Raw genomic sequence first — 24,000 nt, forward strand, 5'->3', positions numbered from 1 at the left:
TTATTCTTGGCAGGGAGGAAAAGCCTCTGAAACAGCATTTAGACAATCATATAAATTTAAAACTCTCTGCTGAATCCTTGAAATGAATGGAATGCACTGAAATTAATAAATAAAAATAAAATTTTATTGCAGTTTTTACAGACTGTTTTGACATAGCTGAAGTCAGGGAGGGACCAGTCAGTGGATGACACTGACTGGGCCGAAATGAGACTAACAAAAAGCCAATATTGGGCTGAAAAATCTGCAAACCGATATATCGTTCTAACTCCAGTTAAAAAGTTTTGTGTTTTACCTGCGTGAAAGTGAACTTGTGTGTGTGTGTGTGTGTGTGTGTGTGTGCTTGCAGGGTACGGCCCAGGTGAGCCTGGCAGAGTGTGAGGGAAGCACAGAGATGGTTTTCCGCTGGCTGCGAGTTCAGACGCTGAGCGGGACGGAGTTGGCGAGGCCAGAACACAAGAGCCTCGGCCAGCGCAGACAACATGACAGCCAGGAAGAAGAGCAGAGACCCAGAGCCACGGTTAACACACACACACACAAAACATTGTTAGATAATAATAGAGCAACAACCTGATATCACATTCATTGAAAAGAAAGCTCAATTTTATAGATCAAAAAGCATTTTTATTTTGGGGATGTAACGTTCTGAGCAGTTGGTCTCATTAATACATCAAATGTAAACTGTGCCTGTGGGAGAAATTCCTCTTTTCACACGTTTGCGGAGCCTGTAGCCTTCGGTCTGCAGGTGTGTGACTCATTAAAGTTAGTAATTGACAAGAATGTTTCATGTGAGTCGGCCAGACAAGTCTTTGCAGTGCGGGTTCATCCAGCTCGGGGCTGTGAGAGAGAGCGAGATGGAGGGAGGAGTTTTGACGGTGTCGGTTTGTTTTGTGACCCTGCAGGACACCGTGTGCGCTCTGCTGTCCCGCACAACCGCCACCACCCATCTGGAGGAGGGAGGCGGGGAGCTGGAGCTGCAGCGGCTGGAGAAGAAGGAAGAGCCAGGGGAGGCGGTGTCCGAGAGGTGCCAACATCTCGCGCTCATCGTTTTCACGCTCATGCCAAATTCCGTCACTGTTTGCATCCTTCACAGTCACACACACATCCAAAAAGCGGCCCCCTCCGCATCCAGAATATACATGTTTTCCACCCTTACTGTCATACACGACCTTGTTCCCAGAAACACGGAAATGTGTCTGACCTAACTTGCGTAATTCCTCGCCTTAGTGGCATTCCAGTCCCACAGTGACTCACGGCTGAGCTAGCGCTGATAAACATGAGGGGAATGCGGTCAGTGATAAGGGTGTATTTTCCAGGAGCTGGCAGGCGGAGTCGGTGGACAGCGGCTGCAGCAACAGCACGGCGTTTGCGGCGGCGTGTTTAGAGGGCCTGTGTGCGGAGGGCATCTGCATCGCCACCGGAGGGCGCTGTGACCAGCCAGCCAGCAAACCCTCCACACTGAAGGTACGAGGCTGCAGCGTTGTCGTGTTAGCTGCCCGTTCTCTGTTGTTGTTGCACTGCACAGTTAGTCACTCTATGCACAGATGGCTTTAAGGCGTTGCTGATGTGTCGGGGCAGGTGGAGAAGACGAAGTGAAACGATGTTGTTTGGTGTGGGATAATTAAAGCACGGGAAATTAATATACTGTACATATACTGTTTATTTGTGTGTTCGGCACCAGTTTTTAAGATCTATGGGGATGTATCTGTTTTCTAGTTGTATCTGTTTATCTCTTGTATCATCTTTTATTCCTGTGTTTTATTTATTCTTTCGTTATTCAACTTTATTTTATTCAGTTGTGGTTACATCACTGTCTCTTTGGGTTTTATTGTATGTAAAGCACTTTGTAAAAATTGTTTTTAGAAAGGTGCTATACAAATAAATGTACTATTATTATTATTATTATTATTATTATTATTATTATCACATGCATACACTCTATTTTTCAGGTGGAGAAGGCCACCATGACGGAGGGCATGTTCCCGGAGCCGGTGCGAGTCCGGCCGAAGGAGAGGGGGGGCCGCTGGGGTCACGCCTCGCCGTTCATGCGCAGCAGCACCATCGTTCGCTCTCAGACCTTCTCCCCCGGCGCTCGTAGTCAGTACGTCTGCAGGGTGAGTGTTTGCACACGCGTACACACACACAAATGTGTGAAAAGGAGAACATTTACGATGCCCCTAATTTTGAGTCTGTGTATGGACAGCAGGCAGTTATTGGTGCTGGTGACCTACATTTACTGTTCAGCTGTTAAAGTGCCTGTTTTAACAGCCTGGTGATAATCCCGTCTGTACATAAACTACTGTGTTTACCTTTCAGTTGTATCGCAGTGACAGTGACAGCTCTACTTTACCAAAGAAATCCCCCTTTGTCAGAAACACATTGGAAAGGAGAACGTTGCGATATAAGCAGGTACAGTCTGATTGTTATTTCTCAAGCAACTTACAGTGTACTTACAGAGTATCCAGTTGGAGTATCTGAGGTGTGTGTGTGTGTGTGTGTGTGTGTGTGTGTGTGTTTGCACGCGAGCAGCAGTCGTACAGGTCCTCCCTGGCTGAGCAGCCGACTCGTACCTCCCTGGACCTGGAGCTGGATCTCCAGGCCTGCAGGACGCGTCAGAGGCAGCTGACGGAGGAGCTGAGCACGCTGCGGGAGCTGAAGCTGCGCCTGGAGGAGCCGCAGGCCAGGGAGGCCACCGAGCTGCCGCACTGGGCGCTGAGGGACGAGCGCTTCCGCTGCCTGCTCAGAGAGGCCCAGAGACAGGTGAGAGTACTACAGTGACTTTTACAGCCACGTGGCCACAGGAGATTCAAACCCCCCTAAAGAAAAGCGTTGTGTGTTTCTGTGCCGCAGGCCAACCAAAGCAAGCAGGAGCAGCGTCAGGAGGAGGCGGCAGAGAGGAGGCTGAGGAAAGCCTCCAAAGAGGTTCTGCAGATGAGGGGGCAGAGCCAGAAGGAGCCCCTGCCTGTGCAGACCTTCAGGTGGGGTTTAGGACTTATTCGTAGTTCCTCTCACACTGAGTAAATCTAGTCTGAAACACGTTTTCAATTAGAGAATCACACTGACAGAAACATTTAAATCTCTATCTGGCATGTGTTGTGCCATATAGAGAAACTTTCTTTATCTTGTACAACACTAGTCCTTACTGTTACATGATTGTCTTTTAAAAAAATGCCATTAGAAAGAGAATGTGTATGACAAAAAATTGTGTTTTTGTCTACAGAGAGAAGATGGCTTTTTTCACAAGACCAAGGTTCAACATACCTCCTTTGCCAGCTGACGATGTATGAGAGCTTGCCTCTGTATTATGTGACTAAATATGAAGTATTTGTCGAATTTTGTAAACTCATGAAGTACAAAGTGTAGTTATTTCTACAAAGGACACAGGCAATGACATGCAGATTTTGAAGATTAGAAGGTTTCACATTTTCAGAGGTGTTTGTGTGGCTATACTTATGAACATAAACATGCACACAAACAATTATTGACAACAGCGTGGCTGTTCATTTCCTTTTTGGGGAAGAGGCCTTTCATAAGAAAACAGTATCTCTTTACTCTTGTATGAGTTATTTCTGTTGTTTGTGCTTACAAAAGGCTGGAAGACGGGAACAAAGTCAGTTTGAACAAATTCACTGTACTGTAACTTATTTTATAGTACTTTTCCTTGAAGGAAATTAAAACGCTTCCTGCTTTTAAGTGTATTTTGTAGCTTTGAACAAATAGCACTTCAGTGTTTTTACATACAGTAAAATGGAACTATTGTCTGATTTTGTTTCTGTTACCTAATTCTTAAGAGTTATTTACATAAAATGTCACTTTGTAATCCACTTTTATTACAGATGTCATTGTCCTTTTGTTGTTATGTTATTAAAATTAATATTAATTATTTCATGTACTTTTCAATATATGGATGAATATATGAAACACTGTATTCAGATTTTTTATGATGTCTGTATGAACATCTGCAGTGTTACCTCTTGTGAAGATAAAACCATTAAACAACGTCTTGATGCTCTAGTTTTTGATCAGTTACATTTGATATGCAAAGTCAAAGAGCAGGTAATAACAAACATGACTTATTTAATGAGTAACCTCTTCTGGGATTTTCTTACAGTGACTTGTTTTTGCTGTAACCACAAACAGGTTGTGATGACCCATTTGAATCTAAACCTGCAGATTCTTAAGAAGCCTACCGCACACCAGGAAAGGTAGCTTTGTCAGCTAGTTGTCTTCATACAACATCCTGTTTAAGCCTTTCCACATAAGCCACTAGAAGTTGGGTAGAGGCAGAATGTTGTAGTTCTACTTGTTTGCTCTCAGGTTACATTCATGCAAGCGCATTGGGCAATTTAATACGAGCAGGTCAGGTGGCTTTCTGAGTGTCTGGCAGAGTAGTAACTGTCAAACATGTTTCTCATTCAGTAGGCACACATAAGGCATTTCTAATGATCTACAATTAACCTCAATGCATACCTAAAATGTTAAATTCCTCAGTCCCACGCAGGCAAATGCAGCTCAGTTTCAGAACCACACACTCAGCCCTCCAGGCAAACCAGTCCCAGGTCTCTGCTTGTCTGTTGAGTTAACCGAGAAGTTAGGGGCCACTTTCACAAACATGTAGTGGAGATGTTTATTGCAAACAATCTGTCTGCAACTTAGCCTGTGATGCAGGCCAAAGGAAGACATTATTCCGTACCACACAAAACGATTCTTTTATTATTTATAACAGCTTTTACATTTTAAAGGAATAAAAAATGTTTTTTTTATTCCACCAAGAATTGGCACAGTACAGCCACAAATTTCATTTTAAAATGATCTGTAACATCCCACATTTCTGTATGTGGTGTTTGACCATTTTAATGTAATTTGAGGTATCAAACATAACCATCCAGCAATCTTGTGCCTGACTAAAATGTCAATTGGTTTTACAACTTGTAGTTTTCCTAAAAAGCAAATAAAGAAATATCTAATGCTGACAAAATAATGCATAAATAATTTCCATTTGACCATGATTAAATTTCACAACTGCAGGTGTGTATAAGAAAATAAAACAACATAATAATTCTGTCCGAATCACTTCTGCAGACACAAAGTAATCACACTGCAGTACAGGAGATGACGGCTCATTCTGTTTGTGCAGGACCAAAGCACATTTCTGATTCAAAAAGTAAAAGATTGAAGTTGAAGCATAAATGAAAACCAACCAGACTCAAGTTACCTGAGAGAAGAATCAGAATAGAAAAGCTACCATTTTCTCTCATGACAATTCATATTTACCGTGCATTAGCAAGGCACATATTAAGACGTTGTTTACTTACATGGTCAACAAAACTGAACAAATTAAATTATTTTTTTATGCACTGCCTGTTATTATTTTACTATTCACAGCAAAACCGGAACTCCATCCAATTGGACAGGTGTTTGCCAATAAGATATGCTGCAGATTGTATTATGAAAGACAACATGCCTGACGCAGAGTGCGCTGTGCGATATCTGTCAGTGTTTACATCTCATAAACCGAGGCCCTTCTGGTTCCCTTTGTAAATACACAATCATCAGACTATTTATTGCTCATACCTGTTATAGCTTTAGTATGATAACATATGCATGTGTGAGAAAATATCTGATTATTTCCTTTAATTCAAATTCTAAAAGCCATACATTTTAAACTATGATTTAAGGAATTATAAAAAAAAAAACAATCTGAAATTGTACTTTTTAACTGTCAGGTTGTAAATGATAAATTTGTAACAGCCCTAAAAACGTGACATCGTACCTATCATGTTTTGGCGGGTGAAACAGAGGGCAGTCTCAGATAAACGAGACGAAACATGAGAAATCCTGTACCCCTTGATGAGCTGAAGTGATCAAAAACTCGTCTGTCTGCCTGTGGTATGAAATGTAACATTCATTGGCACGGTCCCATACGTTGCATGTATTTGGAGTACGTAGGAACAAATTAAATATACTTATGCGTCATAATCCAGGAGAGAAATTCACAAAGCAGCCTCAACACGTCCAACAACCTCTCTCCTCTTCACAAACAAGCCTGGGTCATGCCTTACACGCGAGTAAAAGAAGAAAATATCTGCACATCAGTCCCCATTCACCTGAACTAGTTCTCAAATTGGGGACTAAGACAATTTAGATTCTCGATCCAGTCAGTGTCTTCAGATCAGAGGTTTCTATATGGGGATGGAAACAATGGTTGGTAGTTCTCCAATAGGAGGTGGATTATACTTCTCCACCCTCATCAGGCGCCGCAGAATGTCGTCCCGATCGCGTGGCCATCCGTAAACATGGGTGTTTTGGAGCCAGTTAGGGACGTGACACTAGGATCGAGGCACAGAGAGAGCGGGAGCGAGAGAGCCAGAGAGAGAGAGAATGAGAGAGAATGGCAACATTAACAGTGCATAAATAGAACCACCGCAGCAGAACAAGGAGATAATGTAGTACAACATGACACAGTTGAGGTTTGGGGGTTCAATTACACCACAGACTATAAAAAAAATGTTGTGCCATGTTTGTATCTCAAGGGTAATGTCCCAGTAATATGATTAGGTATGTGTGTGTGCTGCATGCATGTCATAGCACAGGGAATTGGATAATCAAACATTAAATGAGAGGCAATATAGCTAGAAATGACAGGCATTCTCACTGTGCGGAGTATAAGACCTACCTTTTTAGCTCCAGGAAACAAGATGGGAATGAATCTGAAATTCTTGCTTCCATTCTGAATGAATTCATTCTGTAGCTGGATGGCGAAAAATAATGGAGAAAAAGAAATTAGTATAATAAGAAAGCTCAACAGACCTATAAGTGAATAATCTATATCAAATAGTCTTAAGGACAGCAGCCTAAAATATGAGATGATTCTAGTGGAGGAGTGGTTGTGGACTCTCACCTGTTTGTGTATGTAGACGGTGTTGAGCGTCCTCTCATCGTTCTCCAGGCTGACCGGGGAGGCTGTCACTGTCTCATAATACTTCGGACTGATGACAATGATGATCAGATACTCTTTCTGTGAGAGGGAATAACGTGAGGATGACTACATGTTGATAATTGAACCTGAGAATGAGCAAAACTGCTCAATATTACAGGTTCACTCTTTAGAAGACAAAAATCAGCGTTGTTGGAGATTCTGGGATGGATGAGGTTAAGTTTTCAAGAGCTTTCACATCCTTCCCAGTTGGTCAGATCATCACATTAAAAGGGTGATTAAAGGGTTTTACCTTGTTCTTTTTACCCCTTGTAAGAGGAATAAGATAAGTTCAGATGGTTAAAAAGGATCTGTTTTTACCTCACTGAGGTATCTCTCCATGAAGTCGATCTTGCTTATGCTCCTGAACTGCTGCTCAAACATGTCGATCTGAAACCAACGAAAACATCAGTGAAGTCGTTTTCCAGCTGATCTGTCCACAATATATGCCAAAACTCTCACAGCAATTAAACTGTCCCTGTGCCAAAACAAGAGAAATAAACAAGAGCATACATGCGTGTCAAAGCCGTTGTGTCGCAGCAGAGCAACAAAGTTGATGATCTCATTAACATGCTTGTCGTTGTCTGCTTCGTAAGTGACAAAGACCCTTCCTGTATTCATGAGCAATAAAAGAATGAGATGTCATTTTCTGGAAACAAAAAAAAACATATAGAAGCATATAACATAGATCTAGTAGTCTACTTACTCTGCTCCAGAGAGAGCGGTGTGCTATAAGGAGGATTCCTCTGTTTAGCTGGAGTGTTGTGGCCACTACATGGAGAGAAAGATAATTTTTAATCAATCTCAGAAACATGCTGCATGGGCTGTGCAAGTCAAATATGTCTTGGCACTCTAAATGATACAAAGCAATATCATTACAAAAACTCACTTCTGCATATAGCCAGCTCCAGGAAGTCTGCAATCATCTGCATCTGAAGCAGTAAAGAAAGAATGAAGAAAAAAATCATGAATAGGACAGATCACACCAAATCCACTACTCTCGCTTTTTAATATATCTATCTTATGAATGGTGTGTGTACCTGGGGTTACTTGTATCACTCTTTTTTTCAGCCTTTCTATTTGTATTGTATTACTCTTATGTACATTGTTTATTACTCATTAGTGTAGTGTCCTATAATGTCCTGCCTGCTGTAACACTGCAATTTCCCCTTGAGGATCAACAAAGTACTATCCCACCTTATCCTATCCTAAATAGAACGAGAGACTCACAGTATGGGCCATAAGCTGGGTGGTATCCAGGCCTGAGGTTTTGGGGGGGCACAGGCCCCCTGTTGAAGGCGTCTGCAGGGCATTGTGCGCAGCAGGCCGCACCCTGGGGTGAGCAGTAGTAGGGAGACAGGGTGTGGTGATACAAGTTGGCCGATAGCGGGTTGGAGTGCAGGGAGAGGGGCTGCTCCAGACTGGTCAGACTGCCGCTGCCTGGGAGGGACGAGAATTTGTTCATGGAGTAGGAGCTCTCCACAGAATATCTGGAGTGATCTTTAGGGGAGAGACAGGAGGGCAGGCTGTTTGGATAACCCGACCAGCCGCTGGCGAAGCTGGGGTGAAGCCAGGAGCCGTCAGCCTGACTAGGGAAGGGAGTCGGCTGGCTGTAGCCGGGCGGCAAGCCGTGAGGCGGCTGGTAGGCACAGTAGCTCGGCCCGGACTGGTGGGACAGAGCGTGGCTGCGCTTATGTTCCTGATCTCTGCTCAAACCCTGTCGACTGAACAGAGACTCGTCGGTGGAGGTGGCGTGCTGCGGGAGGGGGCGGCGCCCGTCAAGACGAGGGGTGGAGTCTGACTCGGGCGCCACGCTGCCTTCACACTCCTCCTTACTCATGGTCTCGTCGTCCTCCTCGGGAGTGTTGTGGTGATCTCTCAGGTATCTGCCCAGCTGGTTGACGTGGCTACGAGAGGGGAGCGGTTTTAGTCACAACATTCGTTTGTAAGGTGGTTGTCAAGACCACCAAGGATCTGCGTGGTCGTGATTCCTGTAAATGTGAAACTGTGTTCTACTTTTATCACTGCCTGTCAAAGTCAGATATCTACTGTGGTTAGCTATAAAAAAAAACTTCATCCACATTTCAAGTTCATATCAAATCAAACAATCTAAAGGCGCTTACTACAGCAAGAGGCAGAGTGTAGATCATATGAATTGTGCACTTGCTACTGTATATCATATGTAAAACTGATGTGTATTTACTGTCATATTCACCTATTTGGTACTGAAGCTGAGTAGAGTGGAGCGGGCAGCATCATTAGGCCTCTTCCGCCTGACATCCATGTGTGTCAGGTTTAAGCTGCACACAGCATTCTGTCAAGGTCCACAGGTGTCATTTTATTTTATCTTAAACAATGATTAACAAAAGTAGCAGGGTGCCGATAGCAAAATATTGTGCTTTCAAGTAGAGCAACTTCATCTTTGCATATCGTGCTATCGCCATACAGCTATGAAGTTAGTATTCATGAGATTTACAATGCAATTTTTATGAGGGTCAAACAGCTCAGACTTTTCTACTCAAGTTGGTGTGGTGTTCATTTGCATGAGAGCACATTAGGTGTAGGTAGGCCTATAATAAAGAAAGTATGCATCTCCCACACAGGGGACTTTTCAACGTGTGTGGTTGTTCATTTACGAGCTACATCATTCTCTGGAGAGAAAAAAAAAAAACACTCGTGGGGATAAGGAAATGATGTATCACACTGGCAGGAACAAGCCTCAGTGATGGAAAATCAAACCACCAAACATCCAGAAGATAAAATTTCTTACGGGGTTTACTGAGTAATGACTGGTTTGGTATGATAATGCGCACCTAAACTCACTCTAATTGTCAAAGCAGCAATTACAATGGCCTACAAACATTAAAAACTATATAAACTGTCTATATAAAAATATGTAACTCTTCACCCTCCCCACATGCAAACTTATTTTTTTAACTTAATTTATCATAGAGCCATGTTTACACCTGGAAAGACCTGTGATCTATTGTTTCCAATGAAATAGTGATAAAAAAAAAAGGTGGATAAACCATGATCAAACAAATACCAATTTAAACAAAAATCCATTACATTTTCTGAATAACTTTAAATCTAATTCCTACTTTTTTTTTTCTTAACAGACTCTAACCACATACAACTTAACATCAGTAGTCTTAAAGAGCCTGGTATCAGCCTAAAAATGTGTATAAACTCTATTCCACAAATAAAACGGTGGGTAAAATAGTTTTAGGTTGGTTTACCCTGCAGTGACTCCCTGATTGTTCCTGTAATGTTAATTAAATATTCAACATGTTACTTCAGAGCACAGGCGTGAGAGCTGCTCGCTTGTACTTTCCACTGTGACTGTTGAAGTTGACCCAGATCTGGCTCAAACAGGTAGGTAGCTCTACTTACCTAGGCTACTTTAATATTTCGTGCTGATCTCGTGCACTTTGTGGGTTAAGGAGAAACGTACACATAAAAAGGTGCAACTAAACCCACCCCCAAATCTTTAAATCTGCAGTGTTGTGCACAATTTTGATGCGCCTCTTCCTGCCCGTGTTTTCCCAAACCCAGCCTCGGCGCAGTCGCTGCTATATTAGTTACTGTACATTTTACCCCAAAAAAGTAATCTAGGTACCAGTATAAAAGGCTACCACATACAGCAGGTCAACAGCCAGTCTAAATATGTAGTTGTTGTTGTTGGTTTTTTTTAACTACTGCTTCTACCTAGTGTTTTAGTTTAAAGCCTTAGAAGTACACACACGCCTTATACAATGTACACACAAGCCTTATACAATGTACACAATACAACCATTTCTTCGAAACATTATAAAAGAAAACCAGAGATTCTGTTGTGTAATTATCACTTTACTTACCGTCGCTGCCTGAAGTTAAAAAACACACAGGTAAGGTAGGCTCCTCGTTATCAGCTAATTTACTTTCACGTGAGACCGACGCAGCGTAAAACTTCACTTTAGTTCCTTTAATTCTCGTCTCGTAAAATACTTTCAGTTTTGTAGTCGGACTCTTTTTTCAACCCCCTGTCTTCCAAAGATTAGAAAATAAAGACGCACAACACCGTTTTGCGCTTAATGGAGCTCGTGTGCTGCTGAGTCGAGTAGCCGCCCCGCGGTCTCGCTCCACCTTTTACCACCACCGTGTTATGTAAATACAGTTAGACTTCCTTGACTCGTGTAACTGCACCGGATTTATCACATTCATATGAGTACTTCAGTACAGGTAGAAAACCTCGGTCGATTTAGTTGTGCCAAACACTGTAAAACGTATATGCTTATTTCAGTAGCACAGGTGCAACACAAGCCCACAACACAGTAGTGGAGAGAAGTACAATTTATTTTATATATATATATATATATATATATATATATATGTATTTACTTCTTATTTTACTTCTGAATCAACCTGTCTGCCAACAGTTCTACAATGATTTGACACTCATACATGTATTTTCAAGAAGCCAACCAAATTAATTCCAAGAATGAAACACAAGGATTATTAAAAAATCAAATGAAATTCAAGGATGTTTAAAACAATGTTATCTGAGCGGATGCAGAAACTGTGTGATGTTGACTTTTCTCTGTTTAGAGAAGCATGACTCCAGCCAAGCCGTCTGAGCGGGGACGGCCTGAGGATACTGCCTCACCAGATCCTGGAGCTCCTGGTTAAGAGAAAGCAGATACAATAAGATGAAAACACACGTTATCACATGTTATCACATGTTATCACCATGATCCCTGTGGAGAAACTGCTTCCAGAACTGTGGGTCAGTGTGTCTTGGAGATAATGTTGGTTTTGATGCCATGTCCATCCCTTGTTTTGGTGCAAGACCAGTTTGTAGTGCCAAAACTGTTTATTATTTAGTTTATTATCGTAAAGGACAGTCCTCTTCTAATAGGGAAACACTGATGTAGCTCATCAGCACAGATAGCCATCGATGAACCTCAGCGTGTTCAGCGCACTAACCTGTGAGTGGACAGCGCTCTCCACTTCAGCGACGATGTGAGTGACGTCTGGACTCATGATCTCCTCCTCATCGCCGTCATAAGTGCACCGCAGCTAAGGAGTTGTGACATTGTGAATTTTACTGTAATTATAACTCCAATACATAATTATTATTAACACATGAGCTAGTATGACAACCACTACAGTGTCATCGTTTTTCAGCGCATGATCCTCCCCCCTCCTACTGTTACAGATGGTGAGCTTTGATACTGAATGCTGATATTTATGTTTTACTAAACCTGATGATAATTTTTTTATATTACAAATAGATGTTTTGATAGGAGGATACGAGAAACCAAGGCACTCAGCTTGAAGTGAAAATAATTAAAATGCCTTTATTGCATTGGCAAGTTCTAATAATGAACCTGATTAATAACTAGCTCTGACGTGTTTTGTATATACCATGAATTATGTCACAACCCCCAAAATCATCTTGTGACCCCCTGGTGCAGCCATGACACCCAGGATGTTTAGTTTCACAGCACCGTACTGAGATCAGCTCCAGTCTGAAAGGATATGTGATGAGGTAGCGGGCCAGCCGCTTCCTCTCTGATGCAGGCAGATTGTAGAAAAACACATGAACTCCCTCCATGAAATTGGGGAGGTGCGCGGGGCTGTTGGTCCTGACAGGAGCAGAGGGGCCTGGAGTTTCTGTTTCTCCCTCGTCAGTCAGCCTGTCCGGCCCACGGGACTGTGGCTCAGGAGAGGATACTGACGCTGAGGTCGTGGATGTTTGAGGTGCAGCTGTCGCTGTATACTTGGCCGTTCTTCTGTGGTAATAACTGTCAGTCAGGTCAAGGCAAAAAGAAAAAAAACTTCATAGATCAACTAATAAGACTAATGCCTAATGTTTTTTAAATATTAATATCTGCTGAAAACAAAAACACAAGTGATGAAGGATACATGAACGTGGCGATGCCTCTGGATGCCAGGTGTTTCCTGATGAGTCTCTCTGTGCCGTACCAGTTGAAGCCTCTGGTGGAGTGACCAATACGTGGGAGATGTACACTTGCTGTGGGGGAAAAAAACAAAAGGATAGTAGAGGTGTACATAGAAAAAAAAACAAGGATATAGCATTGCAATATATTATGTGACATTCACACTTCACACATCAGCAGTGTCAACCCCCAACCGGGGTTAGAGTTAACCCTAAACCTCTTTAATTCTCAAGCTTAATTGGTGCATTAATTAGCAAATATTTCTATGTCAACATACTTGTCTCCACATAACACATGGGTGGCATTAATATGAACTCTGTATCTTAAAGCATTAAAGATTTTTTCTAGTTTAAAGATTAAATCAGTTTTTCCTCAATATGCAAATGTATGCAGCAAGGTGCTCAAACATCTACTCATCTACTCAAATCATCTACTCATCTGCTCTATAGGGGAACCTGTGGTGTCAGTAGGAAGTTTTCATCCTGTACTGTTCTTGAGTTATTGTGTTCACAAGAATGTGTCTACACAGATAGACAGACGCCACCATGACCTTATGCCCCGCATACCTGTACCATGGTGGAGCGACATAATGAAAAGGAAAAGCCTGTGTCAGTCAAGTTTGACTATAATCAAAGCAAACATTGCCTTCATCAACTTACACCTCATTGAATCCTTTCTAAAGAAATTCATCACTCACTTTTTTCAAATTTAATCTCCTGGTTCTCCTCTCTGACAGAGGCTAAATTAGACCAGTATCCAGAGTTTGATTTCATTACACATGGCTGTGCATTATGATCAACAGATGGGTGAAAGCCTAAACATTGCCATCATTCTCATATCATGAAACGCTTATCTGAGCATCAGTGCATGAGTAATTGCTCAGTGAGGTGCTCATCTCAGCAGAGCTGACTTGACTGTAATTTCAACAATGAATTCAAAATAATCTAATATCATCTATTAGGCCAACTTTCTCTACTGCACTTTTTTCCTTCATTTAATTGTGTGCCACCCCGCTCCCACCTAAAATGATGTTCTGAACTCATAACTATTGTACATTCACACTCTAAATGTGCGCACAAAACATAAAACATACAAAATAGTGACATACTGCAGATCCAATAAAACAAATTCAATATTCAATGCATGACTATACCCTTAGTTCTCTTGGCCGCAGTATAAATCTTCTTCAGACCTTCATCCAGAGCAGTGAGATGGATTCCACTCAGGTTGTTAGCTTTGTCTCTCTGCTGTGCCACTATGAGGGCCAACTGAGGTGACAGGACGGAGGTGAACTCAGGTTAAGTCATCATTTTATCATTTTATCATTTTAATCGTCTTATCAGTCGTCACTTTGCCACAGCTACACAAATCAGTCACTGTATAATAACCTTAATCACACATTACACGAAAAATGACCAGACTGTTTATCACTAGTACTGCTAATAAGCGAAGACATGGCAACACATCTATCGTGAAAGAGTTCATTTCTAGGCTGAGGAGCTGGAAATTTCTCTGTGCAGTTTGGCTTTCAGTTAGGCGGCACCTACTTGATCTCGACCATCTAATCTGGACTGTTTGTCATCTATGCGGAAGAGGAGCACATTTCCAAGGTCCAAGTCTGAAACAAATGATGCATTAACATATTCAAAATGATAAGCATGAGTTTCAATCAACCAGGGGACCTCAAAGATATGCATGTTGAAGCAAGAGAATCTGTATGGCACGAGTGTTTACCATCTTTGTAATCATGGTCAAATCGGATCCTACCTTTCATCTTGCCAGCCAACTCGTACTGCTTCCGTGGTTCGTCCGATCTCACCTCTAGAGCGGTGAACAGGCCACCCCTGCCCCACCGGCCAGAGTCATCTGTCCAAAACACATACCTTAATCAATACAAACATACTGTACAGCTGTATTATCAATGTCATTTTAGAAGCTCTATCTACAACCAACGACAAGTGTCACATATGACCAAACTATTCACTTGTTAAAGATTTCAATTTCAGCTCCTGAGTGAAGCTGTAGATCTGTTCTCCTGTGCCACCTTGGTTACAACCAGTAGTACTGATTGATCTTCAGGTGGAGAAACGTGATCTTACAGTTCCGTACAATGCTATGTTACTGCAATAATTCACATGACCCTAAGATTTACAGCTCAGATTGGGCCTAAAAGTACTGTTTAACAAGGCATTTGGTACTAATCTAAAACTATTTTTCTGTTCATAAATCTCTCTCTGTGTTACACACAAAGTGACGCTTGCAGTGCAAAGATAATGTAATACAGGCTCCATACCAACACAGTGGACTATGATAGCATCTTCCTGAGCAGCATGAGGATGGGTAACATCCCCCAAAACATAGTGTATGGCAGTGTGGTCCGAGTCTGTGGAGCATATGCTGCTGTCATCACCCGCCTCCTCCTCCTCTTCTTCTTCTTCTTCTTCACTGTGCACAGACTGAAGGCACAGTGATCTGTAGCCACATGATTCCCACCATGCCATCCTGCATGACACACAAAAACAAACACACCAAATAATGTGTAGTTGCTTAGGTACGAGGTGTCCATGCTGAGTGTGTTAAGGCACTTGCATCACATTTACAATTTTGTGACTTTAAACTTAACTAATGTCTAAACGCCTCCTCCTTGCTCCTTATTTCCTGTCAGTTTCTACTGTCCTTTATCTACAGCGTAGAAATTACAAGGCAATCTTAAATCATATTTACCTATACACCGAATCTGATTTATCTATCTTTTAGCTTAGGTCTGACAAGAAAAGATTCCTTACTTTTTCTTGTATTTCTGCTCTTGCTGCTTTTTCTTCATGTCCTCCTGTAGTTTGGCTCTCTTGGCCGCAGCCTCCTGCCTCTTCTGACGCCTCAGCTCCAGCTCAGCCTCGCTCAGCGCTTTCCTCTTCCTCAGTGGAACACCAAGGGGCCCAGACAGCGATACCTGGGAACCCAAAGAGCAAAACCCTCTGTTAGGGCTGAACAATTGCATTATTTTAGCAATAATATTGTGTAGCCCTATACTTTTAAAATATGTATGTATGTATGTATGTATGTAAACCTTTATTTATACAGGGAGGGCCATTGAGAGCAAGCTCTCTTTTTCAAGAACGCCCTGATTACAGCACAAGATAAAAAAACACATTACAATACAAAAAAATAAAAAATAAAACAATATAAAATCACATGAAATTCACAGGTTCAAATAACAACAAGACTATGAGAAGCACATGCAATCCCCACATAATGCATCCTCTAAAAGCGCCCTGAACTTTTCCATAGAAACAAATCGGTCCAGTTTAAGAGAGTCCTGCAGCCTATTCCATCTATCAGGAACGTAAAAACTGAAAGCGGTCTTTCCTGCCTCACTGTTCATACGTGGTGTGTCTAATCTAATGTGTGTCTGCGAGCGAGTATGATACCCTGTAGCACTGAAACTCAAGAGCGAGGACAAATACAGTGGAAGCTTGCCAGACAAAGCTTTGTAAACAAACAAAAGACAATGTTGCTCTCTTCGAATGGTAAGGGAGGGCCAACCCACTTTTTCATATAAGAGACAGTGATGAGTGAGAAACCCATCACCAGTGATAAAACGCAGGGCACTATGAAATACCGCATCAAGAGGCTTCAAGGTAGTAGCGAGGCATGCATGTACAGGACATCACCATAGTCAAGAACAGACATTATTGTCGATTGCACAATGGTCTGTCTACTGATAGTAGAAAAACAGGACTTGTTTCTGTACAAGAATCCAATCTTTCCCCTCAGCTTTTTGGTTAGGTGTTCCACATGGGTCTGAAATGAAAGCCTGTTGACTGACTCTGAAGTATTATCCGCTTGCTGCTCCATCCCAATCATGCAAACTTGAGTTTTTAGTGATTATCTACTCATATTCATATACGTCTACATCGGTGTTCCGCTAGAAATTTTTGTGGCAGGGTGCAAAAGCCTGTGAAACACCAATGTGACGCTAAAACTCTCCATGGAGACCAATACTAATAAACTCTCCTAGGCGAGGTAGTATCTATCTAATTATTCAATGGTAAACACAGGTCTATATAAAGGTCTTGGCAGATATATCTGATGACGTCTGAGATTCAAATATTTATTGCGAGTCCACATAAGTTGTGAGTGAAGACAGAATCGTACGCCAGCTTTGTGTCGCAGAGCGCGTCCCTCTCCTACACCCTCCTGTAGCTCAGCCAGCTGCTCCTCCAGCAAGTGATCGAAGACCTTCTGGTCTTCTGAGCTGGGGTCCTTAGAGTAGTCTTTCCCCTCAAAGTAGTACATGTGGTCTGTGGGACAAAAGAGTGCAATGGTGAGTGCAGTCAGTGGCTACGCTTACATACAGAGTAACCCAAGCTATCGGGTTAGTATTCGTATTCAGGTTATTAGATCTTATTCGGTCAGGATGTTTACATGAATCTTTGACACACTGCGACTGAGTCTCCCTGTTGCCATAAATAAATCAAATGGTCTGCCAGCAAAAAAGTATGAAAATGTTTGGCTGACAGCTAACCCTTCCCTCTGTGACTGAACAATAGAAGGTTACTTTGAATACATGTAAAAGAACTGATGATCCCAGTAGTGATCTGTGTGTTTTTCTGACATCAAAATGAGTTTGCACAGACAGTGAGAAGAACCAAAAGTGAAACGAGTAAGATGTGCATATAAACAAAACCTCCGCAATTTGAATGTCATCACTTGGCCTTAAAACATACTCTGCCCGTCAGATTCAGAGTCCTCCTCCTCTTCCTCTTCCTCCCCTCTGAGTAATGTGGCATCTTCATCAGCCGCCCACTGACCGTCACGTGAATGACCGAGAATCTTCCCCAGGTCCACATCCTGTACAGAGCTCTCTTCTGATGACAAAAGCTTATCTACCCCAAACTTCAAGATCTCACTTAACTGCGGGGGACAGAAAACATTAGCAGTAAGTGAAAATGCTCAAAACTAAGGGTAACACTTTATAATAACCATCATTAATAAATGGTAAATTGATAGTTAATTAAACTTTAGTTAATAGTTATTTTACTGTTAACAAACAATGAAATGATCATTAATAATGTTTACTAATTATTAGTAATGCTATAATTTATGTTATTTTATCATTAGTTTGTGTAATATAAAATCATTTGTTTATAAATTATATATTGTATCATAGCTGATAAGAGACGGTAAAAAGGGTAAAAAGCTATGATACAATATATAATTTATAAACAAATGATTTTATATTACACAAACGAATGATAAAATAACATAAATTATAGCATTACTAATAATTAGTAAACATTATTAATGATCATTTCATTGTTTGTTAACAGTAAAATAACTATTAACTAAAGTTTAATTAACTATCAATTTACCATTTATTAATGATGGTTATTATAAAGTGTTACCAAACTAAGATAACTGGAGAAGCCACATCATCAGAAAAAGTGAAGTGAAGAGACAACAGGATTCATAGATGATGGCACTGGGGTTTTGTGTGCGAGCCCGGCACTGATTTCCGAAGTTTACGAACCTGAAGCCCTGCAGCAGCAGACTGGGCTTGGTCCAGCAGAGAGAAGCGTCCTTCTTCAATAACAGTGTTGGTGAGGTGCAGCTTGGACACGGCGCGGGAGTACACTATCTCCTCCACAGTGTCTCTTCCAAGGAGGCGGATCACTTTCACGGGCCTGTCATTAGTCACAGTGAGAGAAAGAATAAGAAACGGTGCCAACAAAACGATCAAAGCGAAATACTATAACACAGGCTGCTCGGAGTAGTTTTTCCCCCATACACTACCTATTCTGGCCAATCCGATGGCAGCGTGCAGCAGCTTGCAAGTCGTTTTGAGGGTTGAAGTCACTATCCATAAAAATGACAGTGTCGGCAGCTGTAAGGTTCATTCCCACTCCCCCTGCAAAGACAGCTTGTTAGGAATGTACAGCACACACTTTTTAAAAGGGCACTAGTGCACACATTTTATACTAGAAAGCATGGCAACCACATCCTGTTTATTTACTCACAAACCTTAAAGAGTTCATCATTCCATGTAAATAATAGGATAACATACTGTAATATAGCATGATGCATTCAAAAGCAAATAGCATGCAGTATTATACACATAAAGAGATTGCCCGTGAGAGAAAACTTGGTTTCTTTCTCCTTACTTTCACATTGTGCATGAAAAACTGTAAGAGTGTAAAACTGTAAAAGTGCTGGCCTTATTTACACCAGAGTGTCATCCTGCCGCAACTCTTATCTCTGTGTGATCAGAGTCCCCTTTCCTTTCTCAGCTAGTTCTGTGAACCCTGCTGTAGATGTAGCGATGCGGGCAAGGTGAATCTTAGCACAGCTCTGTCAGTGGTGGTGTGACGTACAAAATTACTTTCCTAATCTACAAATTTGCCACAACGTAGTTTAGCAGATGCACTTTATCACTTTAAGCATCGTAAACTATTTTTGGAACGGCACAATGCAATAATTGGAAAACAACTGAAACTGCTTTTCACAATATACATATCTTAAGAGGCTACAATACTTAAAGGATGGAAAAAGAAATGTTTGTGATGTACAGAAATCCTGACCAAATACTGAGTTCCTACTCAAAGACACAACCGAACCTAAAAAAAAAACCTAACTTGTTTCTTTCTTTTTTTCTTGGATTTTCAAAATAAAGTTAAAAAAGGGGAAAAGCCACACAAATAAAACGCAAATCCAACTACAACTGGAATATTCAAACAAATAGCAAATGGTGTTTCCAATACCATGCATCCCTAATACATTAACATTCACAATGTGAACATCATCCATTGACAAAGACGTTCAGTTTGAACCCAATGCATTCCCAATTAAGGACATAAAGACAAAGTATGACCAAATTAGCCCACATGTTCATCCTTTTGGGTTTCGCTCACCTGCTTTAGTGCTGAGTAGAAAAGCAAAAATATCCTTGCTGCTGAAGTTCTTGATTGCTAGATTGCGTTCTTCCCCCCGGACGGACCCATCCAGACGTTCATAGCTATACCCTGAAAAGAAAAGCTCCAGTCAGCACTAATGTGTGGCAATCACATGTAAACACACATTATTATTATTATGTTATTATGGAAGGCAAACTTAAAAGGGAAATAATGATGATTTCCTTTAGTAAAAAATAGTTTTAAAAACAATAGTAATATAGTAAATAGTTGCTTCTGTGACCTTAGAAAACTACTCAGAAATTCAAAGTGTGGCAGTGCTTCTTTTTGATGTTTCAAAAGGATGTTGAGTGTAACAGGGTTTGGCAAGGAGCAAGGTGACACATACTGACAAACATGTAGACTGTGGCATTTGTCATTCTCTTAAAATCATTCAACTGAAGCATCTGGCAGTTAAGGTCTGTGTGAGGGAAGGGCTGTGAATCTGTACATGAGCAAGTTCCCCTCCTGTTTACCCCCGTTCACCTCTGTACTCCATGTAATCCTGCAGAATGTCCAGCATCCTGGTCATCTGAGAGAACAGCAGGATCCGATGGCCCCTTAAGTCACGATGGGGAAGAGAGAAATAAAGTAAGACACTATGCTGAGATGGAATAAACCCAAGAGTCTTTACTGTAGCCATAGTGCTTGATATCAGTTAATAGTAGCGATCTTATACTTAAGACACACCTTGAAAACATTCTGCTTTGAAATTATGTAAACAGCAGGGATGCCAAAATCTTACTGTGACATGAACTGGACAAATGAAGCTGCCACCATCATACTTGCACAAGTATTTCAATAGTTAAATAAACTGCTGAAAGTGATCAACAACTCATCTGTATAGCACACTGTATCAGCATCTGGTTCATGTGTTCGCATAGTTATCAAAACACAAACAGTCTGATGTAGCAGCAGTGGGACAGAGCCTATACTGCCACCTGGTGGAGGCAAGTAACATGTCCAACTACTCAGCACAGTATCATTCATTTGGTGCCAAACTTTCAGAAAGCCCTATTTGTCTCCCCTAGTTGATGTCGAGCGACTGACCCTTTGTGCAGGTAAGCCAACATGTTGTCCAGAAGGCAAAGTTTCCCACTGGCTTCGACGAGATGCTCCCCCATCTCAAAGGGCTCTGGCTCCACCCCTAGGCAGGAAAGGGGAAAAGGGTGGAGACTGACTCAAGTTCACAGTTTACACTTTCATATCACACCTGCAATAACCACGATTAGCCCTCTCAGCGTTATTTTATCACCGAGCACATCTCACCGTCAAATAAGTATGGGTGGTCAACACACTTCCTCAGCTGCATCAGGATGTTCAGCAGCCTCGTCTTGTTGCCCTGTTCGTTTCCAAAAGCCTCTAAAAACAATCATTCACATTCACATATTCAGTAATATGCTGTATCACAAGTGCCATAAGGATGTTTTATAAGCTAAAAATACAGCATTGTACACATATTAGCTAAAATCTACAATAGTTCACCATATTGCAGAAGTCTCACCCAGATCCTTGGTCAGAATGGCTTTGTAGTATTTTTTCTGCAGAGCGGACATGCCGTGGTACATCACCAGCTCTGTCTTCTTGGGCAGATCTGCAGCCACTTCTGACTTGACCCTACGCAGCAGGAAGGGCTCCAGGACGCTCTGCAGCTCACTGGCTGTCAACAGAAACAGAGGAACCAACAGGACTCCTGTGTTAATTTAATAAACAATTACCAGGGTTCTTACACATTTTCAGTGATCAGGCTCCATGGCTTTTCCATGACTATTCAATGACATATAGCAAATGTGACCAATGTTTGAAGCATCTATATAAATTTTTTGATGAATAGCCGGTGTGCCGGGTTTTAGTTAACTGCCGCTATCACAGATCGTCATTATTTGCTTAATTTGGGTTATTACTCCCTCAAACGTAACTAAATTTCCCAGGTGTCAAGGTTTACACATTTAACACTTGACCAGTTGAAAAGAGAACAAATTTCCATTATATTTTCAAAAAAACTGACTATTTATAATCTTCCACAACTTTTCCAGGATTGGAAAACACATGTATCCATGACCATGGAAACCCTGAATTACTGCTGTAACAATATCTAACGCATACCTTAATGCATGATTTCCATGATACATAATTTTAGTAACCATTTAATAGTTAGACAGTAATAGTGACAGTGTCTTTCATACCAAGAGCAGGCTGATTCTGTACATGAGAGTAAGAGCTGACAAAGTGATCCGTCTCATCTGTTGGAAAGAGGCTGGGCTGAATGAAGTTGAGCAGGGAGTAAACCTCCTGCAGGTTGTTCTGGATGGGAGTCCCAGTCAGCAGAACCCTAAAACCCACTGAGAACTGTGAAATAATTGAACAAAGCAATGAATTAAGGGTCGGCGGGAAGGCAAATAATAGTGATAATAGTGGGAAGGACATGGATGCGATGACTTGTCATACCAGGTGCAGCTCAGTACCTGTGTCAGGGTTTTGTGCAGTAGTGAGTTCTGGTTCTTCAGTCTGTGAGCTTCGTCTACCACCAGAACCTTCCACTTCCACCTGAGCAGGAGAGGGAAGAAGTCTAGATTATAAAACAGAAGGTATTTATTCTCCCCTTATGAGAAGAAAACTGAGCATCCTTTAAGGCTGTTGTGGTGGTTTTGTTGTGAGCACTAATCCGCCAGGTCAAATCCAGGTCAAAAAGTGCACTCACCAAAACATTTGATAAGGTTTCTGATGATGGATGATACCAAGATAATTCAGTACACCCTCACCTTCTCAAGAACGAAGCATCTTTGAGACATAGCTGGAAATGAGAGAAATTCATGAATGGTTTCAGTTTCAACACAGAGGGTGATTCAAGTCATTGTTTACACAAAACACCCACAGACCTCGTATGTAGTGAGCAGAACGTGGAAGTTCAGGCTGTCTGTATCCCTCTGAATCTCAGCCCGTCTCTCCTTGTCTCCCTTGTAACACAGCACACTCAGAGAGGGGGCGAAGCTGCAGGCAACAGTTACGCACAAGTTGAGGATTCAGGAGAAGAGTTGACATAAATACAGTTTAAGTCAGGGCTACACGATAGAATAAAAAAGTTAAATACATAAAATGTGTGTAAATACATGATTCTCTGTACCGTTCCATCTCTGTCCTCCAGTTCTCCAAGACAGAGAGTGGGCTGAGGACCAAAAACGGACCCTTCTCCCCAAGAGCTCCTGTCATGTACACCAGTAGGGAAATTGTCTGTGGGGACATTGATAATGTATGTGAGGATATCTCTTGAGATACACTGTACAGTTGTGACACCTTTGCACCCAGCAGTTCAGAGCTGCTAGTGCCATCTAATAGGCGTGCATGGAGCGATGGCAAAATATCCACGTTCAACTGTACAACTACACTGACTACACTCAGGGTACACTACACTTAGGAATTACATATGATTTTGCCGTCACACACCTGACAGGTTTTTCCCAAGCCCATCTCGTCTCCTAAAATGCATCCCTGCTGATGCTTCAGGCACTGAGTTAGCCACTGCACGCCATCCAGTTGGTAGGACCTCAGCTGGATCCCTAGGGAGACACAAACAGTTGGCTGGGGACTTATGGAAAAGTGAAGTCACTTGCTACAACACAGTGCACCACTGATACCCTCTCCATCATGGTGAGTTTATATGAGGAAGCCAAAACGGTTTGGTTTATATATCGTAAACAGTGGCACAAGCAGGCGCTGTACTATGCTCCGAGGAAAACTATCAGAATTAGTATGCGATAATGTCACTGCAAAATTAGATAATGTGTAGCATGAACTGTCTGAACAACATCGAGCTCAAAGAGGGCAACGGTCAAACATCTTTAAAATGCCAGCTAGCTAACGTTAGCTTACTAAGTTAATCAGCGAAATAGCCTAACGTTAAACTCTTAACAGAGAGCCAACAAACCTTGTAACCCCCACGTCTGCAAGTCACTCTGAGCAATAGGCGCCTTCTTTTTTTCTGGTATACTATTTTGTATTTTTACAGGGAAGCTTGCCATATTTCCAGAATAGCAGCGCTAAAAGTTGTAGATAACTTGCTTGGTGGATACTTAGAACCTCCTTGGTCTGTACTTGTCGCCACCAATATTTTATAGTGCCCCAACCAACGCTTCCTGAC

General features: G+C 41.7%; 3 protein-coding genes across 5 annotated transcripts in view; 1 reads left to right on the forward strand and 2 right to left on the reverse strand.

Moving 5' to 3' along the window:
• Positions 1-3,913, forward strand: part of wwc3 (WWC family member 3) — a 30,753-nt gene extending 26,840 nt beyond the window's left edge. For both annotated transcript variants that reach the window (XM_071512717.1, XM_071512725.1), the window contains exons 16-23: positions 347-517; positions 900-1,021; positions 1,314-1,461; positions 1,947-2,111; positions 2,314-2,406; positions 2,527-2,757; positions 2,848-2,975; positions 3,218-3,913. In XM_071512717.1, coding sequence (XP_071368818.1) covers positions 347-517; positions 900-1,021; positions 1,314-1,461; positions 1,947-2,111; positions 2,314-2,406; positions 2,527-2,757; positions 2,848-2,975; positions 3,218-3,284 — 1,125 coding nt within the window. In that variant the 3' untranslated portion in view covers positions 3,285-3,913. The remainder of the gene's footprint in view (positions 1-346; positions 518-899; positions 1,022-1,313; positions 1,462-1,946; positions 2,112-2,313; positions 2,407-2,526; positions 2,758-2,847; positions 2,976-3,217) is intronic.
• Positions 3,914-4,688: 775 nt separating this feature from the next.
• On the reverse strand, positions 4,689-11,094 carry traf3ip2l (TRAF3 interacting protein 2-like). 2 transcript variants are annotated; one of them, XM_071512858.1, is made up of 10 exons: positions 10,831-11,094; positions 9,189-9,287; positions 8,204-8,880; positions 7,863-7,905; positions 7,680-7,744; positions 7,487-7,584; positions 7,295-7,363; positions 6,899-7,015; positions 6,674-6,748; positions 4,689-6,326 (listed from the first exon to the last, which is right to left on the reverse strand). In XM_071512858.1, exons 2-10 carry the CDS (start codon positions 9,251-9,253, stop codon positions 6,180-6,182), a joined length of 1,356 nt encoding a protein of 451 aa, XP_071368959.1. In that variant the 5' UTR covers positions 9,254-9,287; positions 10,831-11,094; the 3' UTR covers positions 4,689-6,179. The 2 variants fall into 2 exon arrangements, with proteins under 2 accessions (XP_071368959.1, XP_071368962.1); XM_071512861.1 differs by lacking the exon at positions 9,189-9,287.
• Positions 11,095-11,370: 276 nt separating this feature from the next.
• Positions 11,371-23,938, reverse strand: chd1l (chromodomain helicase DNA binding protein 1-like). Its single transcript, XM_071512821.1, has 25 exons — positions 23,788-23,938; positions 23,307-23,419; positions 22,987-23,093; positions 22,742-22,853; positions 22,625-22,656; positions 22,328-22,409; positions 22,049-22,211; positions 21,367-21,522; positions 21,132-21,224; positions 20,913-21,009; positions 20,349-20,422; positions 19,824-19,934; positions 18,709-18,823; positions 18,446-18,599; positions 17,643-17,829; positions 17,071-17,216; positions 15,702-15,865; positions 15,209-15,417; positions 14,683-14,781; positions 14,463-14,533; positions 14,069-14,183; positions 12,881-12,989; positions 12,496-12,759; positions 11,939-12,020; positions 11,371-11,633 (listed from the first exon to the last, which is right to left on the reverse strand). Exons 1-25 carry the CDS (start codon positions 23,879-23,881, stop codon positions 11,511-11,513), a joined length of 3,072 nt encoding a protein of 1,023 aa, XP_071368922.1. The 5' UTR covers positions 23,882-23,938; the 3' UTR covers positions 11,371-11,510.
• Positions 23,939-24,000: the final 62 nt, after the last annotated feature.

The sequence above is a fragment of the Centroberyx affinis genome, unplaced genomic scaffold, assembly GCF_046629955.1.
Source record: "Centroberyx affinis isolate AG114_WGS23_722 - 3 ecotype Tasmania unplaced genomic scaffold, CSIRO-AGI_Caff_v1 ptg000278l_1, whole genome shotgun sequence".
Taxonomy (NCBI): domain Eukaryota; kingdom Metazoa; phylum Chordata; class Actinopteri; order Beryciformes; family Berycidae; genus Centroberyx; species Centroberyx affinis.

Excerpts from the sequence above, each read along its gene's own strand:
- traf3ip2l (XM_071512858.1), bottom strand. The coding sequence starts at position 9,253 with ATGTCAGGCGGAAGAGGCCTAATGATGCTGCCCGCTCCACTCTACTCA. Across the intron at positions 7,364-7,486 it reads ACAACGGCTTTGACACGCAT|ATCGACATGTTTGAGCAGCA; the intron begins GTATGCTCTTGT and ends CGTTGGTTTCAG. Across the intron at positions 6,327-6,673 it reads TGTTTCCTGGAGCTAAAAAG|TGTCACGTCCCTAACTGGCT; the intron begins GTAGGTCTTATA and ends CCTCGATCCTAG.
- chd1l (XM_071512821.1), bottom strand. The coding sequence starts at position 23,881 with ATGGCAAGCTTCCCTGTAAAAATACAAAATAGTATACCAGAAAAAAAG. Across the intron at positions 21,010-21,131 it reads CCACCCATACTTATTTGACG|GGGTGGAGCCAGAGCCCTTT; the intron begins GTGAGATGTGCT and ends TTTCCTGCCTAG. Across the intron at positions 18,600-18,708 it reads CATCGGATTGGCCAGAATAG|GCCCGTGAAAGTGATCCGCC; the intron begins GTAGTGTATGGG and ends GACTAATGACAG.